We start from the raw sequence: 19,248 nt of genomic DNA, 5'->3' as shown, positions 1-19,248 counted from the left end.
GATCAAGTAGTGTGAAGCTCAAGCACAGCAGAGCTTTATGCTGCCACAGCCAAACACAGGTGTGTATGTAATGTGCATGGCTGTATAGCACTGGGCTATATATTGATATTATATATCGTCTTACATGGATATCGTAATATCGGGATATGAAATTAGTGTTGTCTTTTCATGTTTTTTCAGGCTACATAACACTAAAGTGATGTAATTTTCTAAAATTACCAGACTGTTACAGCGGTTTTATTATTTACCCACTGAGTCATTATATCAACATTATTGGTGATTATTTATCAAAACTCTCACTGTGTTAATATTTTGTGAAAGCACCAATAGTCAAACCCTACAATAATGCCGCAACATTGACATCGATGTATTTGGTCAAAAATATTGTGATATTTGATTTTCTCCATATTGCCCAGCTCTATGGCTCCGGTGCAACTACTTTTGCCATGTTGCTGTAGCTTAGCTTGCTACATTTACTTACTAAAATAAAATTTTGTAATATCGCTTTTTGAGTAGGAGTGTTGTCAAACATTGTTTGGACTCGCCGGTGCGTCTTTCATCCTCAGAGGGTCAAACTTTGATAATTCCAGTTCCCATCACAGAGATGCAGAGATCAGGTGGGTGGGAAATCCAGGTCTCTCCAATCACATGAAGACAGCAACCAGATTATTCTAATCTCATTCAAAGTCACTCAAAGGAAATTACTATTGAAGTTTATTTAGGGCTTTGGCAGATGAACTATTGCAGTAGTCGATTCTGGAAGTAATGAATGTGTGGATCAGAGTTTCCGCAGCAGACAAGGTGAGTGATGGGCGGAGACAGGTAATGTATTTAAGGTGGAGGAAGGCAGTTCTGGTGATTTGGTTGCTAGAGGTTCAAGAGTGAGGTTGCTGTCGAAAATGTTCCTGTCATAAGTAATTATAGCCTGATTTATATAATCATCCAACATTAGCTATCACAGACAAATCGGTATCAGTAAAACACAGTACTGAAATGTTTATTTTTATGCTGTCAAATGTCAGGCTTACTTCATATCTTGGTCACAATTCTTTAAAGAACAAATTTAAGGTGGAACCAAGTTTGTGGAAGTCTGTGTATGCTCTTTGTGCATCTATATATCTAAAGACATATCTGACAATTGGACTATTGTGTGTGTGTGTGTGTGTGTGTCTGTGTGTGCATGCAGGGCGGCAGGCACAGCCGGACACCCAGCATGGCCAGCCTTACCGTGGAAACGGCGCTGGGCAGCTTCGACTTCCTCAACACGTCGGACTGGGAGGAGGAAGAGGAGGAGAAGGGCGACCAGAGGAGTAGAAACGTCAGGTCAGTGCTGACACAGGGTTAAGTCATTTGGATAGATGCGCATTCACAGCTTTCCTTAACAGACCACAAGGTCGATCACAGATTTACTGATGCTGAAATGGAGAAAATGCTCCGATCACGGACCGACTGAATGTGTAAGTAGCCTAAAATTAGACGTTATGTGACCACGGCTCTGGACTGTAACTGTTAGGCTACTAATAATTTGCACACATTAACAGTTGTATATTTTGGATTAAAAGTGAGCACAATGGTTTCAGTTAAGAGCAGTGAAATGTATATTTTTAGACTATCGTTCAGTCCGTTCGCTATTGTCTGCCACGCAATTTTTGCGGTTTTATTATAGCGAGTTTGCTTCTTTCCAAATATGCTTTGCTTCCTCGTATATATAGACATAGAAAAGAAAGACGCTGAAAAATTAGACTCTCAAAATCTAGAAACTATGAAGATAATTAAGTGATAAACTCAATGCACACTGTAAACATGACTGTAACGGAGTATATTCATCAGTTATTTCCCCCCAGGCAAAATATAAGGTGAGAAACCATTGGGGTGTCCTCTCCCTGTTGTTACATGAATGTACAGTAGTCTACACTATATAGTTACTGGTCCAGTGAACTAAGATTATAATTAAGGATTGTACAATTAGGATAGGTTTATATCATTGTACAATCCTCTCAAACTATAGTCCCAGTTTAATGGACAGAATACAAATGGTGTGCTAAGAATGGCAGATAAAAAGCACATGGAAGAGTAATTTACATGATCCTTTATTGTTAAAAAATAGAAAAATAAATAAATCATCTAAAAAGATATAGTATTGGTCTCTGTCCAGTCAGCTGTTGTTAGAACCACTATAGAAACACACATGTAGTGTAGTACTTTATATACTGCCCTTCATCACTGACTTCATTTAAAACACATTTGCAACTTAATCAGCCTTTTCTAATTATCTTAACAACTGCTAAAATATATTAATCAAACTTCTAACAACAATATGAACAGCAGTCTTCATACAGCAATATAACAGTAACAATGACTAATTATAAAAAAAGAATGGTCACAACCTTAAATAATAACAGTATTTAACTGAACAGCAACATGTACATGTGTTATTTTAATACGGGCTGATAACAATAAGGTGAAACCACTGCTGAGTGAACAGAAAAGGCTCCAGGATTAATACATCCTGCTGTTAGCCTGGTCAGGAGCAGGCTAGCTGTTAGCCTGGCTGTTAGCCTGGTCAGGAGCAGGCTAGCTGCACAGAATAAATCTCCATGGTAACTTAGGTGCCTCTGCTTTCGTGAAAATGAGTCAAGGCTTAAGTCACCCAGGATAACTGTGAAATCCCGGCTTAATCCACTATCTAGGTTTTGTGAAATAGCCCTCTGGTCTAGCTCCTGTTGTTGAAGAATCTCATTGTTGTGGAAGTGTCTTGCTGCCATCTAGTGGAGATGTGCTGGAGCATCACTATACCACAGATGGACTGCTCTGTGGAAGAAACTGCTCTTTGCAGCTGTGAGATCAGTGAGCACGCTGGGAAACAATCCCTGGTGCTCCCATAAAAATCTGATCAAATAATGATCTACATCACGTTCTAATCCAACAAACTCTTGGAATCTGCCAATATGTTTGATACATGTCTAAAATCTTTCTAATACATTTCTCTTGTGTTGTCCTTTCACATAAGTAAGACTGTAGAAGTGTAAAGAAATGGGCTAGGGGACATCCATGAGGGGCCCCTGGTATATTCTCTATCTTGTAAGGGTTCTTTGGCTGAAAAAAAGATTGAGAGCCTCTGCTTTATGACACCAACGAAGAACCATGCATTGATTCTGCATTAGTCACTCATGCCTGATCTATTAAACAATGTGACTGATACAGATACTAATCCAGTTCATTGGATCATTTCATCACTGGTAGTGATTTCATTTGACCATTTTGATGGTTGATTTATCAGTTCAAACACAAAGCAGCCTAGTTGCAGAAATCAAAAAAAAATATTTGCAATGAAAACACTTTTCTAAACATGAATATGGTCAAATATTTAATATTAGCTAGTAGGGCTGGGCCGACCTGCTTTTTTTTTTCCCCCATCCCTATTAGTTAGGGAAACTCAACAAGACTAAGAGACTACTATAGCAGTGGACAGACAGACTGACAGACCGACATTGCCATCCCTAGAGCCATGACTAAAAACAATGTACGGTTCCAGTACACAGTCTGGGTGAGGAGTAGACAGCAGTCCACACTTTCAAACATATTTCAAAGGAGAGTTTCTCAAGAAACATCAGGAGTAAAGGTGCTGCTGCCCTCGGGGACAGAGCTGCAGACCTCTCTTGGCCAGCCAGCTACTTACATAATAATACCGTAATGACCCGAATATAGTTTCAGTGTCAATTTTATTTGTATAGCACCTTTCCTTACATGTAAACCCAAATAAACTGAATGTAGGACCGTGTTCTTTTCCCTATGAATATATCTGAAAACGTAAGGTTGTCTTGTATTTGGGGTCTAGAATTTTAAACACCAATATACATCCACAACATATATAAACAACACAACAACAAAGTCTTTTTCCCCCCTTGAAAAGGGGGCGTTGTCTTATATTCGGGTCAATACGGTATATTCACTTTTTTGTACCACTGTAACACTTTTATATATTGCTTATTGATTATGTGTTGCCTGTTTTATTTTGTGTCTGTATTTGGCTATGTTCCCACTGAGGGACACAAAAGAACTAATAAAGTGATCTGAAGTGACCCATGACACAAACAGTGTTGATAGAAGCCTCCCATAACTCTGTGGACGTCATTAAAGACTGCTCTTGTGTGTCTGTAGGTCTCTGCAGGACAGAGGCTGGGATAGCCCCTCCACCCCCCTCACCACAGGCTGCACCACTTTAGACTGCTCCCTGGTGGTCCACCTGAAGAACTGCAGCACGCAGCTGTTGGTAGGACACCCAAAACGCTGTCCTCGAATCATTTCCCACACTCAAATAGATGCATGATGTAACACTGTTAGGTTCCAGCTGAGCAGAGATGCTTGCTATGCCAAACTATCTTGGACATAAGCAGCACCTTAAAGATGATTACTGGACTAAAGTCATTTTATTTAGCATCTACACAATTTCAATTTGAAGTTTGCTCCTGAAGAAGCAGGTTGAAGAGGCTGTAGTAGTTGAATAAATACTTAAAACGGCTGTTTTTATAATACTTCAAGTATTGAAGTTAAAGTATTATTTTTTTATTTCTACAAGTACATTGTAAATCTGGATTATCTAGCATGATTGTTTGAAGTATTAGTAGTGGTTGGCATTACTTTTCTAAAGAAAGTTAATGTCTTTGTAACCTGTGGAAATCAACAAATCAAAGTAATACGTCCTAAAAAAAAAAAAGTAGCAGAAGCAGTTCTAGTTGTTACAGTGTTTGTGATATGATGGTAGTCATAGTTTCTCTACTTTGCTTATTAAAAAGTCATAGTTGTAATACAACATGAAGCAGTCATAATAGTGGTGATAGATACTAGGGGTGTCAATTTTCGAAATGAGCTTTCAATTTTCATTTTGGATCGGAATCAAATGCAGGATCGTCAACTCCCCAGTATTTCTTTCTTTCTCCAGCCCCGCCTATTTGCGCATGTCCGAAGAAAGGAAAAAAAACAGACAGCATAGCTTACCGGCTGGTAGCATGCAGCTAAAGACACAGGGTAATGTTAGCTTAGCGGTAGCCTGCAGCTGCACTTTTCCAGACACCATGGCTACTGCCGGAGTCGGAGATAACTGAGAAACAACAGATCTGGAATATCCTCCTGCTTCTCTGAAGTCACCGTGTGGCAACATTTTGCTATAGAAACAAAAAACGAAGATAAAGCATGTGGACTCCGATGTCTTGTTAAGCTAATGGTGCATTCAATTGCACCTCGTAAACTCTGAGAAACTCAAACTGTTGTTGCAAAGTACCTTTCTGCCATCAGTGGTTCTTATTGCGGCATTGCCGTCGGCTTTAACTTCCGTATAAACTGAGGGAAGTGGTGAGGTTTTGCAGTAACTGCGGGTTGGGTCTTACTGTCTGCTGATCCATTGCCGCTGCGTCTAACTGTCCCTCCCCCTCACTCCACTCGGGTCTGGTAGAACATTTTCTGAGCTGCGTTGGACCGCTCTCCTCCAGCAAGCTGCAACACAATTCATGGCCCCGCTGACATGTTGTCGTCATGACAACTGACAACTATGGCCATTTTGTTTTGTACTAATCAAATGACCACAGCAAACAGTTCAATGGCCTTTCAATCCATTTTATTTCTATGGATAAAACCATGGCGCTGTCCGTGGTGCTGAAGTAGCAGACTGATTTGTAAATGGCCTACTGGTTGTAAAACTAAATGATGAAACGGTGAAGGTATATTTTCTTTCTTTCTTTTTAAGACTATTTTTTGGGGGCTTTTCCCCCCATTTGATTGTGACAGTGGATAGACAGGAAAGGTGGGAGAGATATGGGGGATGACACGCAGCAGGGGCTGTAGGTTGGACTCAAACCCGGGCCGCTGCAAAGTACTCGGCCCACATCAGGCGCACGCTCTTACTGAGTGAGCTAGAGGTTGCCCCTAAAGGTATATTTTCTGTGGAACAACAATAAAAGATTGGTCAGTTCTCTGATCAACATACCATATAATCACCAAAATTGCATTCTATCCATTTTGTTAGAGGTTGGCTGCAGAGAAGCAGATTAGTGTTTAGTTTTAGTTTAGTTCAGTTAAGATTTACTGTTGTGTCAAAGCTGTTTTGAAGATGTTTTTGTGTAAAGTGATATATGACGTTATGTGTGCAGTGTCTGGGTATGTTTGGTCCGCTGCGGTGCGGAGAGATGTACGCCTTGGACCGACTGCTGAGAGAGGCTCGAGTCCTCGAGATCATCCGACGCATCGCCAAGGACAACCCAAGACGCTTCAGACATCCTGCTGAAGGTTAGGCCTGTCACGATAAAAAATTTTGCTGGACGATAAATTGTCCCAGAATAAACGATAATATTGTCGTTGAGAGACCATTTGCATCTAATATAATGATAATGCCTTAATAATGCCATAAAAAAACATTTTCAAAGATCAATACACTTTTATTTCTAAAGAATATTTAACACTGGAACTGGAAGACAATATCCACAATATGTCTTTGATCTCCTTTAGTATGTCGTCTTTCACGCTGATGTACAGTTGTGGAATTGCCGTTTGTGACACGTATGTTCTCAGACTACAGACTCTGTACTACATTTTACAATTATTAACACTAAATATTATTAAATTTAAATAATATATAATTAATAAATTAAATCTATCTATATGGCTATCTGCCACATGGCGAGTAAATGTTTGTACGAAAATAGTTCTGTTTTTCAGTCTTCATTTTGGCGGGTGCGCTCCCCTTTCTCTGGTCGGAGCTTCGTGGGGCGGGCCGACACACAACACACACACACACACAAAACACACACACACACACACAAACACTGGTGCAACTCTGATATACTTTCCCCACACTCGTCCGGAGGACAGTGTAGGCTTGTACCGTTACGTTCTGTGCATTGTCGGACACATGCAGCAACTTTCCTAAACCACTTGCGGGACTGATGAGTCCACAGCGCTGTATGTCCGAGCCTGTCCCCCGCCACGGGCTGCAGCGTCCGGTCCGTGTCCACGGCAGCGCGGCGTCGAGCCTGTCCCGGGCGTGTATGTCCGGAACCTGTCCCCTCTCCCCCCGCCCCACCTGCAGGTTGTCAGCTGTGTGGTCTGAATGAAAGGGAGAAAACGGACCGAAAGTAACACGGGTGATATCGGCTCATATACTTTCTTTTTTTGACTGCGCCTTAACTGCAAAGTGCTGCAGGAAACCCTGCTCCAACTCTCAACTAGCGTTTTCTGTCTCTCTCCGCCTGGAGTCCCGCCCCCACACAAAGACCATGCGACTGACAAGAGGGTTCACTCCTCGTTACGCTAAGGAACCGAGAGTGTTCGTGCAGTCTCTCTGGTAGAGAGAGACGAGGAAAACAAACAAGCATGCAAATGGAAATTATCGCGGCCGGAAACATTATCGAGCTCATTTTTTTTATCGTGCGATTAATTGATTTATTGACTATCGTGACAGGCCTACTGAAGGTAAGCTCTGGTATCTGGGCCTATACTCTGGGTTTGTCTCAATATTACATTCAGCCATCACTGTCCTATGCAGAAGAGCCGTCAGATCATCAATCACTTTCCACTGAGCCCTCCATGTGTGTTCAATGACGGTTGTTCAGAAATGTATCAAATAGATTGTCGCTCTGTGTTCAGTGACCTCCATAGATGACCCACCTAGAGATCAAATTCACATCAGTGCATAGTAAGGGGTTACCTACCATTCGCGTTTTTACTGGTATCGGTACCTGATATTTGGTGCCAGTACCTTTTTTTTTTTTTGGTACTTTCCCTCTGTAATAGCAAAAAAGAATTCATTACTTAGAACCTTTCGTTATTTATTTAGAAGATTTTACACGCCACACAAAATAAAACCCATCCCTCTCCCCTCCCAAACCAGTCCCTACAACCTATTAAATAAAATAATTGTTAATTTCTAACACTGCACTGTAACATTTATATTTGTATTTGTATCTTATTTCTTTTAATTGCTCTATAATGTTTTATGTAAAGCACGTTGAATTGCCTTGTTGCTGAAATGTGCTATAGAAATAGTTTCCTTGCCATACCCAAAGAAACGGAGTCCAGCCTGTCAGTCTGTCCCAGGGCATAGAGAACGCCTCTGTGACGGTCTGTCTCAGAGGATGTGTAACCACTCCGCAACCGCCATAATAATATGGAACATCAAAAAAGCAGCGGAAGAATGATAATAATTATTATATCCATGCAAATACAATTTACAGTTACTAAATTTGGTTAAGATTGGATTACACTTATAGAAGGGTTTGCACAACATTTAAAGGGCAAAAATTATTGTGGACTATGTGGATAGATACAGTATGTGTTGGAAACCTGGAAAAAACCAACAGAGCTTCTATGCCTAAAGGTTTCCGTATGCTTTAACCAAAGTTTCTGAAACCTTCTGAGATTATTTCCTCACATAAGGTCCAGAGTGAACCTCCATGCTCCAAACTAAAGAAACGATGTAAACTTCAGCAAGCTTGATCCAGAAATGAAAGACTAACTCCTTCTCGATCCTCTGTCCTATCTTCCTCTGTCACAGTGATACCACAGCTGGGCCTGTGTTCGGGGGCTGTGTCACTATGGCAACAGTGTGTGGGGCAGGGCAGTGTGTACAGCGTCTCTGCCAACCGCTTCCTGGTTACGCTGTCTACAGTCTACCCCAGAACACTTCCTGAGAGGGCCAGCAACATGGCCGACACAGGTACAAAGACGTGTGTGTGTGTGTGTGTGTGTGTGTGTGTGTGTGTGTGTGTGTGTGTGTGTGTGTGTGTGTGTGTGTGTGTGTGTGTGTGTGTGTGTGTGTGTGTGTGTGTGTGTGTGTGTGTGTGTGTGTGTCATGTTAACGTGTGTGTGTGTCCAGTGTTCCAGTGTTTGGTTGAGCGAGTGCTGGATCAGAAGTTACCACGGCGCAGCAGAGACGGAGTGATGGTGACGCTGTTCCAGCTGTGGAGCTACCTGGAGGCCAACAGCATCAGTGACATGGAAACACACGTCACTGAGCTGGCAGAAGAAGGTATTATATACACACTCAGACACACACACACACACACACACACACACACACACACACACACACACACACTGTCAAGCTACATCTACACTACTACGTTTTCAGTTTTAAGCAGCATTTTCATCTCCATCAACACAAGAGTTTTAGCTCTGTAACAACAATAATTTCTATTCTTATTAAAGGTCCCATGGCATGTCCAAATGTCACTTTATGAGGTTTTTTAACATTTATATGAGTTCCCCCAGCCTGCCTATGGTCCCCCAGTGGCTAGAAATGGTGATAGGTGTAAACCGAGCCCTGGGTATCCTGCTCTGCCTTTGAGAAAATGAAAGCTCAGATGGGCAAGAGGGCCAATCGGGAATCTTCTCCTTATGAGGTCATAAGGAGCAAGGATACCTCCTCTTTTTTTGCTTTCGCCCCAGAGAATTTGGCCCACCCATGAGAGAGAGAGAGAGAGAGAACATCATGGCTTTAAACGAGAAAAGTGGCAGTTAGTCAAGGCCACACCCCCACCCTCCACCTTGCCCCCCTCTCTCCTCCTCAATAGCTACAGACACAGAAATGGCACATCCTAAGGAAAGCTCATTGTGGGACTGGCTCTAGTGGGTTAAAAGAGACTTCAGATACAGTATTAGGGGACCACTGAGGTCTCTATATAAAGAGACTTCAGATACAGTATTAGGGGACCACTAAAAGTCTTTATATAAAAGAGACTTCAGATACAGTATTAGGGGGACCACTAAGGTCTATATAAAAGAGACTTCAGATACAGTATTAGGGGACCACTAAGTCTATATAAAAGAGACTTCAGATACAGTATTAGGGGACCACTAAGGTCTATATAAAAGAGACTTCAGATACAGTATTAGGGGACCACTAAGGTCTATATAAAAGAGACTTCAGATACAGTATTAGGGGACCACTAAGGTCTATATAAAAGAGACTTCAGATACAGTATTAGGGGACCACTAAGGTCTATAAAAGCATCCAAAGAGCACCATGTCATGGGACCTTTAACATGTCTCATCATGACCTGTATCACATGACCATTCACCAGAGATGGCAAAAGTACTCACTTCCCGTACTCAAGTAGAAGTACAGATACTTGTGTTAAAAAATACTCTGGTAAAAGTAGAAGTACTGATTTAAGTTCTTTCCTCAAGTAAAAGTAACAAAGTACAGTCTTGGAAATTTACTTGAAGTATAAAAGTAAAAGTAGCCTTGTAAATGACAACCATTTTTTATCCAAAGCTACCTGGACCACCCAAATGTTACTAGAGTACAAGCTGAGAAACTTAAGTGGACATGGAGAAAAGGCTCTTTATATGCCATTGGCTACATTTTAAATGCCAATAGGCCTAAAACATGATATATATGATTATTTTTGACAGAGACTGGGACTCCAGGCTAATATGATTCTGACTGAGTAGCAAGATATGAATTCAGTTGTGATTCTGTGAGAATTCACAGATCTAGTTTCTCTTTTTTAATCTTCCCCTTAACATTTAAAGGAATGTATGTGTGTGTGCTCAAATATGGCTTCTGGAATGAAAATAAAGGATAAAATATGAATTACTAAACAGACATTCATTAAGAAGTTCCCCATACTTTGAATGAATGCCGCCAAATCTGTTGAGTCGTCTTGTAGTGGTGCGTCAAGTGCAACATATATTCCCATCCAATTAGAAAAGTAAGAGCAGGGATTTGTTTGCTTGGACCGATGACGTGGTGGAACTATAAGGTGAAAGTTATGTAATACCTCTTTCAACCAATGACCAGGGTTATCTGACCCATGTTCAATCCTTCCTTTGTCAATTCAAAACCAAGCCAGTCCACACGAGTTGATCCCTGGTCGTGACGTGTTCAGATACGACCTCCTACAACCTGGGAGCAATGCATAGTACTAATAACCTTAAATGCTAGAAATGGGCGGGGCAGTTACACGTCCTATTGAGTGAACAGCAGAATTCCAGCAGAATGATGTTTTGTAGCTACTTTCCTCTTTGTGCAGTAGAGAGAGAGAGAGAGAGAGAGAGAGAGAGAGAGATAATAAAGCTTATTTTATGATTGTTTCACAGTTATTAAGTTCTAAAGCACAAATAAATAACCACCAAACACTCAACAGATGACTCTGTGGAGACAGATGCTCTTTTCTCTTCCTCTGCATTTCATTCATTGCAGCAGTAAACAAGGAAATAGGCTACTCTCGATTTATGACCATTTTAAAACGTGGGGAGAACATTTCTCTTTGTTGGATAGCATTAAAACTCAAGTTGCCTTCCCGACTCATTTTCAAAAAGACTGAGAGAAAAAGAGAGATTAGTGTGAGCCAGCGGTCATACTGAACTGCAGGATGCAAACCTGCGTCTCGGGCGAGAGATGGACAGATGGAGAGATAGAGAGCACAGCTGTGCTGTTGATGAGAGAATTAAATAAAAGTACTTTTCATACGTTTATGTTGTGTATGTCTAACGCTGAGTTTTCATCACAACACACACACAGACACACAGACACAGCTAAATGAAAAAGCTTCTGATCGGTGACTAATCAGTGATATCGTCCCTCCTGCAGTGTGGTTGGTGCAGAGCCTGGCGTCGTGTGAGCAGGATGTGATCGTCCACGCTCTGCGGCGTCCTGCAGAGTGCAGCCTGAGGAGAGAAGGACTTCACGCTGTGGCCAGACTACTGAAAGACCCGCGAGGCAAAGTGTCGGCCTCTGCCAGCTCTGTGCTGAGGAGCCTGGCGGCCCAGCCCCGACAGAGAGAGCAGGTGAGAGCACACACCAACATCTTACTTAGAAAATAGTCCCGCATTGCCAGACCTTCCTCCACAGCACTGTGGCGGAAGGTCTGTCGAGTCCACACAGCATTCCTGGATGGGAGGAAAAACATGCTCTGGTTAGTTGGCATTTCTTTAAACCAATCACAATTGTCTTGGCGCTAAGTGCCAGACGGAGCAACAGTGCCTCTGCTAAAATAGTCTCGGGAAGGAACTTGTTTTGGTGGAACATGTGCACATTCAAAAGAAGTTTCATGCCTACCGTACGCTAGAAGACTTTGAACAGACTTTGTAACGACTAAAGTCTGACATCTCTCTTCAGAAGGGTTGAAAATCGGCAACTTTCCCTCTTTAGCGTTTAGCTTAGCGCAGCGCCATAGCAACCATAAACAACACCGGCTCTAGCAGTTTGCTGCTTCCTGTTTGGTGCTGGAGGCAGAGCACCCATTGGTTGTTAAGAATGTTCACGTGATTTAATTTCACTACCAAGACTTGAAACTTAGAGTAATATCAAACGTTAGATTTTGTCAGAACGTCCAGACGGGAGAAAGACTGACTGGGACTGAGTTTTATGACCTTACACCAAACGATGGGGACGACTGGAGCCCCCCCCCGAGTCTAGCAAGACAATCAGGATTTCATTCTGATATAGGAAAGTAGTCTGCGACAGTGAAGTCACTTGAAAAGTCGTTTGGTTTGAGGTGGAGGACTTTTGTTGTAAGAATTTATAAGAAATTAAACTTTTCCACAGCCGCTGCATTGACCACTCAGGCTTTATCCAGAGATAAAACAGCGCTGTGGAGATATGTCTGGCAATGCAAGACTAACAAATAACAAAAGGAGACGAAATAAGAGCAGGAATGTCTCTAATAATATCCTACATATTGGTGAATTCAGGGATGTTTTATGAAACTAAAAATAATGTTATTGTGAGGCACAGAGCTCCAGACAGCCGGGGGTATAAGAGCAGGCAGCACCGGAACAGAAACACAGACACATCACCGACAGTAAATGATAATAACATCCCAAACACACCATCCACTCTCAGTGGTTTCTGTGACGTGAGGATACTTTGAATGAGGACGTAGTTCTGCTCACAGTTGAGTAGGCGCTCCTTAATGTGGCCCAGGACACACACCCGTTCTCCATGCTGTATAGGGCTGGGTATTGTTCCAAACTTTTCAGTACCGATACCAATACCGTCACTTTGATACCGGATCCTAAACAATATTTTTTCGCTATCAATTTTATGAACAAAAAGAAATTACAACATTACACATTACGGCCCAAATCATTTTCCAGCTCCTACTCCGTGAGCCGTTTATGTGTAACGTAGAGTTTTTTCCTGCGTGTCTCTACGACGTGTAACATTAGACAGCCAATCACAGACATTATTAGATCTTGGTAGAAGCATGCTGCGTGCTGATTGGCTCACTGATTCTGATGAGATTTACTACTTAGGTATTGCAATAGGGTATTTTTCGATACTCCGCAGAGTTTTCTGTTGCACGACTAAAACTACTTTTGAACGTACACATGTTCCACCAAAACAAGTTCCTTCCTGAGACTATTTAGCAGAGGCACCGTGGCTCCGTGCAGCCCATGATGATTGTGATTGGTTTAATGAAATGCCAATAAACCAGAGCACGTTTTTCTCCCATCCAGGAGTGCTGTGTGGACTAGCCAGACCTTCCTTTGCAGCGCTGTGGAGGAAGGTCTGGCAATGCGAGACTAGTGGGTATGTAACAACATGTACTGCAGAAGTCAACACTGTGTACATTGTCTTCCTCAGGCTTTGGTCAGCTGTTTGGAGCTGCTGGAAGATGAGAATGTGGACACCAGAGTCTGTGGCTGCAAGGCCTTAGCTTGTCTCAAGGTACAAACACATGCACAGTCTGTGCTCTCATCCACAGCTGTCAAAAGACTACACATTCAACGCTCATAAAATCTTGTCTGTACTGTATAGTAAAGTAGTATGTCCTAATTAGAGCTGCAAAGATTAATCAATTAGTTGTCAACTATAAAATAAATCGATTAACTGCGGGTTTCTGTGGGGTCTAATAAAGTCAAAAATTTCAAAATCAAAATTTTAGGCCGAACAAAGTCGCTGAAGTGTTGTGTTCTAGGTCTTCAATTATTTTAAACTTTTTTTTTTTGCGTGGTGTTGTAGTTCTTTCTTTTGCTCATCCAAATATAATTCACTGTATATTTACAGATTATTATTTGTCTGTGTGGCTTTTATTCAATTTTAATAAGTTTATTAACTTTGCAAGTACTTTTGTGACTCTGCATTTCGATACGTGATATAGGTCTTAAATTTCATTCATAAAGGTCTTAAAAAGTCTTACCTTTGACTTGTTGAAACCTGCAGGAACCCTGATTTGAAGTAAATAACCTCTCTGTTTATTTGTTCATGGTAAAGCCGCAAAAAATACTGGATTAGTTGTGAACTATTGAAAATCGCATCACAACATTTTGATAATCGGTTTGAGTTACTCTTTAAGAAAAAAAAGTCACACTTCTCTGATGTCAGCGTGTTAAATGTGAATATGTTCTAGTTTCTTCTCTCCTCTGTGACAGTAAACTGAATACATTTGATTTGTTTACAACGCAAGACATTTGAGGATGTTTATCTTGGGCTTTGGGAAACTCTTTTCACCATTTTCTGACATTTTAGAGACCAAACAACTAATCCATTCATCCAGAAAATAATCAATAGATGATTGCCATTGAAAATAATGGATTGTTGCAGCCCTAGTCCTTATCATGCTGACCACTGTATTCCATCTGTTGTCATTCCAGGCCAAAGAAAGTATTGACCAGTTAGTGTATCTGTGTCGGACAGACAAGGACGAAGTCCGCGATGCTGCCAAACAAGCGCTGCTGGTGCTCGGTAATAACAATCATCATTTTAGTTAGAATGACAGCTAAACAATACATTTTCTGGATAAAATAAGACTCCTGTTGAGAAATAATTTGACATTGGTTTTTTCATCCATTCATATTTTTTTTATTCCATTCTTTCATATATCTGTGACATTAGACAATATTTAAGGCAGAAATAAGACCTGCACATCTTGCTTGTTTTCTGCCATTTAACTTTGTCCAACACAAATGTCTGTTGAGAGGATGATTGCATTCATTCATTTGTCCATTCTTTCATTCCACTTTTCTTTTTTGTTGTCCTTTTTAATTCACTGTGTGGCACAGGAGAGGAGGGGAAGATGGCGCACAGGCACGTGGAGACGTCTCAGGACAGCATACCGAGACTCTTTGCTCCAGGAAGCATGGCCAGCACAGCTTTCTAACACACACACACACACACGCGCACACACACACGCACACGCACACACACGCACACACGGTGGGAACAAAACCAGAACAACACAATGTGAACACTATGTCACAATGAGAATATACAGCAGGTTGCTTCTTCTATTGCCACTAAAACATACAGGACAAATATAGTGCATGGTATACAGTATATACACTGTTGGAGAGGTTGCAATAATACTCACATTAAAGGGTAATTTCGTTTTTTCTCAACATAGACCCTATGCTTTTGTGTTTAAGTGACTGATGGGAACAACAATCTTTGAAACTGGTTTAGTATTATGCGCGAATGCTACTGAAATGCTTTGGTTATTATTCTAAGTGTCAGACAACATTATGGAAAGGATCTCTACAGAGATGGGGCTTTTTGAAAACCTCTTTAAGATCTTTCTGTTTAACCAGAAATAGCTCAGAGGTCGCTAAAAATAATATTGTTTTAAAAAAAAATAGTTTTAGTGTTTATAGAGCCAGCATATTTTCACATGTAAATCGGTAAACTTTGTTTTTATTTCAACCAAAACTAGAGTTGTGATTGTTGGAACAGTGGAAAGACGACCCAAAACGGCTTTTCATAGTTTTAGTTTCTGTCGATTTTGAATGAAGTGTAATTTTACGATGCTAAAATGACTGTTTATTTACATGGAGTCTGGTGGGTTTGGAGAACGCAATTTCGCGGATGTTTTTATGTTTAAAAAAGGATCTTACTCTTTAACAGAAAGGTCGACCTCCTCAGAAATCCTTTCCATAATGTTGTCAGACACTTAGAATATTAATCTGAGTCTGTCAGCGGCAAAACGAGCACTTTTGTGAACGTAAAAACAAGCTGGACAATTGCCCTGTTAACTTAAACTGTAGCTTGTTTCACCGCTTCTGACTGCAGCGAGCTCTCTTAATACTGGACCAACGTCAAAGATTGTTGTTCCATCAGACACTTAGACACAAAAACATAGGAACATAGGGTCCAGGTTGAAAAAAAACACTAGTTACCCTTTAAGGAAAGAAACTCTACTTAACACTGGGCAAACGTTTACAGTCAGTAAGCTACAAACACACCAGTGTACGTTTCCTCATCCTGTGCTAACTACTCAGACTGGGCTGAGCAGGCTTGAATGGAAGGATGGATAAAGGGAGGAGTAGAAGGATGAAATGGACACTGAGACAAGAAGATGTGGAGCAGGACATGAAGGAACATGTTGGCCCTTCGTCATATTGAAGTAAAAAAACTGGACAAGCTCCTTGCATCGCAGTCATTCCTCCATGGCCCAGACGCAAGTCCAATGTTTTGAAGTAATTTAACAAAAGTCTAGAAAGCTATTTAAAGTCACTTTGTTAGATAATCCACATGTTCATATCCCACAAAGTGCCCAAAATGTTGAGTTTCTTGTGTTTTTGATATGTTTTATTACTTTGACTCTGTGGTTTTGACTGGTTACATGGTGAACCAGTAGGCATACATAGAGTAAATAGCCAATTCCACAGTATAATGCTTCCCTTACCATTACATAAAACTACTTTTCTTAATAGATACTGCTGTCTCTAGTTTAGACTAAACAGTCCTCCAGGTGGACGGATGCCTGTGAACTGCACGTTTTCTCATACAATTCTGCCTTTACTATAGCCATTGGCTCTACTCATGCTTGATGATTGAAATTGTTGCCAGAATGGCTGTGGTTTCCTGCACCAAGGCGGTAGTCAAGATAAGTTGAGACTAGTCCGAGCCCGAGTGGTTTTGTAGCCGAGTCCAAGTTAAACCAAAGACCGAGACAAAAACTGAAACCGTGCCCATTCACTATCTTTCATACTGCTGTTTATGGATAACGTTGCACACTTTCAGACTCTCGAAGGCATTCATGGCGTTGCACTTGTTTGTTAACACAAAACGTGACCGATAGTTGTGTGAATAATGAAAAAGGAGAGGTCGACAGAAATGTCCAAACACCTGGCCAATCACTGCGCGGGGTGGGCTGATTGTCAGGTTGTCAGTTCCAGAAATGTACAAAAACTGTCGGACGCAAAGAGTTAAAAGAAGAGATAAACTTCATGCATGTTGCATGACAGTGGGCATCACATTCTTGATTTAGAGGTTGACATTGAGTACGTTTACATGCACACCAAAATATTCCACTATTATTCCGAACATGATAATATTCTGGATTTAATAGAGGTCCTGTAAACAGCATATTCCATTTGGATATTCCCAATAAGGCCTTCTTCTGAATGTAACATTTTCCAATGATGTACATATGGGATATGCAGGTATTATTTAGGATTTAGAAGCATTCTTTGGACATGTATTCAGCACATACCGAATATTGTCTCAATTGGGGTTTTTTTAGGTTTGCGACAGTTTACGGCCTCTTGCCTGTTTACGGCTTATGGTCAGCTCTGTGTGTTGCTATGGTTGTTGAACCCAAACCAAGCAGCCAACAGTTTGCAGGGCTGCAAGAGAGATGCATGGCTAAAAGAAAAAGCCCACATCTCTGGTCAGTAGGAGAAACACAGCTACTTGAAAACGTTATGAAAGACTTGGGTAGCAACGGGTTTTTGAATATGCAAAAACATTGCAACGGCGGTGTTTTCAGGAAGGAATGAAAGAGGGAGGCTGTGTGTGCATGGACAAACAAGTCCGCCACCGCTGGAAAACATTGAAAAATCCTATTTTGCATGGCTGCATGTAAATGGGAATATTAGTGCAATGTTCACTTTCATTAGCCACGTAAACAGCTTAGTCGGAATATTGCCTTTTCAGGATAAGTGCAAAAAACTGAATATTATGTGCATGTAAATGTAGTCATGGAGTCTTGTACATCACAGGACTGAGCCACACCCTGGGAAGCAAACACCTTGAGGTTTGTATTGGATTGTATTCGTTGATGTGAAGGGGAAAGACGTGATGTTTGTACATGTTTTTACATTCTTCCTGGATCTGTCAGTGGAGCTGCGGTCCTTCTTGCCAATTGTATTATAAAGCCACGTATCATGTGTGAGCAGGCTTCACCGTGTCGCTCAGGATGCCATGTTGGGACTGAAGCAGGGACGAATACTGGAGATTCATCAGTCCAGACAACATAACTGCAACACTGCTACTGCTGGCTTACCAACTGTGAAACGTCTTCCAATTCAAAAGATAAATATGAAAGCTTTTCAATCTCTGTCTTGCAGGCCTTTATGCTTAATGCTGTCAAGGTTTTGGCAACCGATTTAAAAAGAAAGAAAAGCATAGCTCACACTGTAGTTCTGTATAAAGGGTTGAGACTGTAGAAAACGTGTCAAGCTGCTTCTGCATAGAGAATGGTTTAAGCAATTCAGTGCCATTACTCCTTACAATAATGACATCTTATTCTTCATGGAAATGCATATAATATGAATTAATGCCACTGGAATTCAATATTCTGTGATTGTAAATTGTTTATATCTTAGCAGATTCTTCATTTGTAAATGTATACTTTGTTTTATAAGATTGCATTTATTTTTACTGTTTTAATGAGTTTATTTTCATTCAAATATTCATTCAACCAATCAGTTTGATGAATTGATTCATTAAATGACTTTCTGTGGCACTTACTGTACCTGTGACACTGACATATGTGCTGTAAATGGGGTGGCATTGTGCTTGGAGTCACTGAATATTTGTTACTGTCACAGACCGCTCTGGAGGACTTTGTCTTATGAGAGGGCAAAGACTGATCACCGGGTAGAGCTATAGAGATCGGGCCATCCAGTTCTAGGGTTGGTTTCCTTTAAATTCACACCAGTTACAGTTGAAACTCAAACTAAAGATTTCTTCTGTTAGAAAGAATACAAATTTCCATTTGTCTCTGTTAGTATTGGCATCCTAAAACATTTGAACAGGGATAATTATAAATTAACTGGATTACATGTCAAGTAAATTGGCCACAAACATTACACCATGAAATATTAAAGGGCCTTACCAGTGTGTTTGTGCCATATCTATGTCATTTACTATGAATAACATGCTAAGCCGTTACAATGCTGCTGACCATTTTTCAAAGTAGGCCCATTGCACTCACCAAAGAAAAACACTGAAGACCTTATTTTGTAATGATTGACCTCATAAATCTTTATTAGATCATGCTGACTCAGTATTTCTGACGTTCACTG

General features: G+C 40.9%; 1 protein-coding gene across 4 annotated transcripts in view; it reads left to right on the top strand.

Annotated features, from left to right (window-relative positions):
- The window catches only part of ripor1 (RHO family interacting cell polarization regulator 1), an 88,557-nt gene extending 72,899 nt beyond the window's left edge, over positions 1–15,658 (top strand). For all 4 annotated transcript variants that reach the window (XM_039808800.1, XM_039808798.1, XM_039808797.1 and 1 more), the window contains 9 exons: positions 1,187–1,323; positions 4,162–4,273; positions 6,147–6,282; positions 8,546–8,707; positions 8,867–9,019; positions 11,588–11,784; positions 13,586–13,669; positions 14,596–14,686; positions 15,004–15,658. In XM_039808800.1, coding sequence (XP_039664734.1) covers positions 1,187–1,323; positions 4,162–4,273; positions 6,147–6,282; positions 8,546–8,707; positions 8,867–9,019; positions 11,588–11,784; positions 13,586–13,669; positions 14,596–14,686; positions 15,004–15,101 — 1,170 coding nt within the window. In that variant the 3' untranslated portion in view covers positions 15,102–15,658. The remainder of the gene's footprint in view (positions 1–1,186; positions 1,324–4,161; positions 4,274–6,146; positions 6,283–8,545; positions 8,708–8,866; positions 9,020–11,587; positions 11,785–13,585; positions 13,670–14,595; positions 14,687–15,003) is intronic.
- Positions 15,659–19,248: the final 3,590 nt, after the last annotated feature.

Source organism: Perca fluviatilis, chromosome 8, assembly GCF_010015445.1.
Source record: "Perca fluviatilis chromosome 8, GENO_Pfluv_1.0, whole genome shotgun sequence".
In the NCBI taxonomy this organism is placed as follows: domain Eukaryota; kingdom Metazoa; phylum Chordata; class Actinopteri; order Perciformes; family Percidae; genus Perca; species Perca fluviatilis.
The sequence above is the reverse complement of the archived record's forward strand: the minus strand, read 5'-3'. Positions and strand labels throughout refer to the sequence as shown.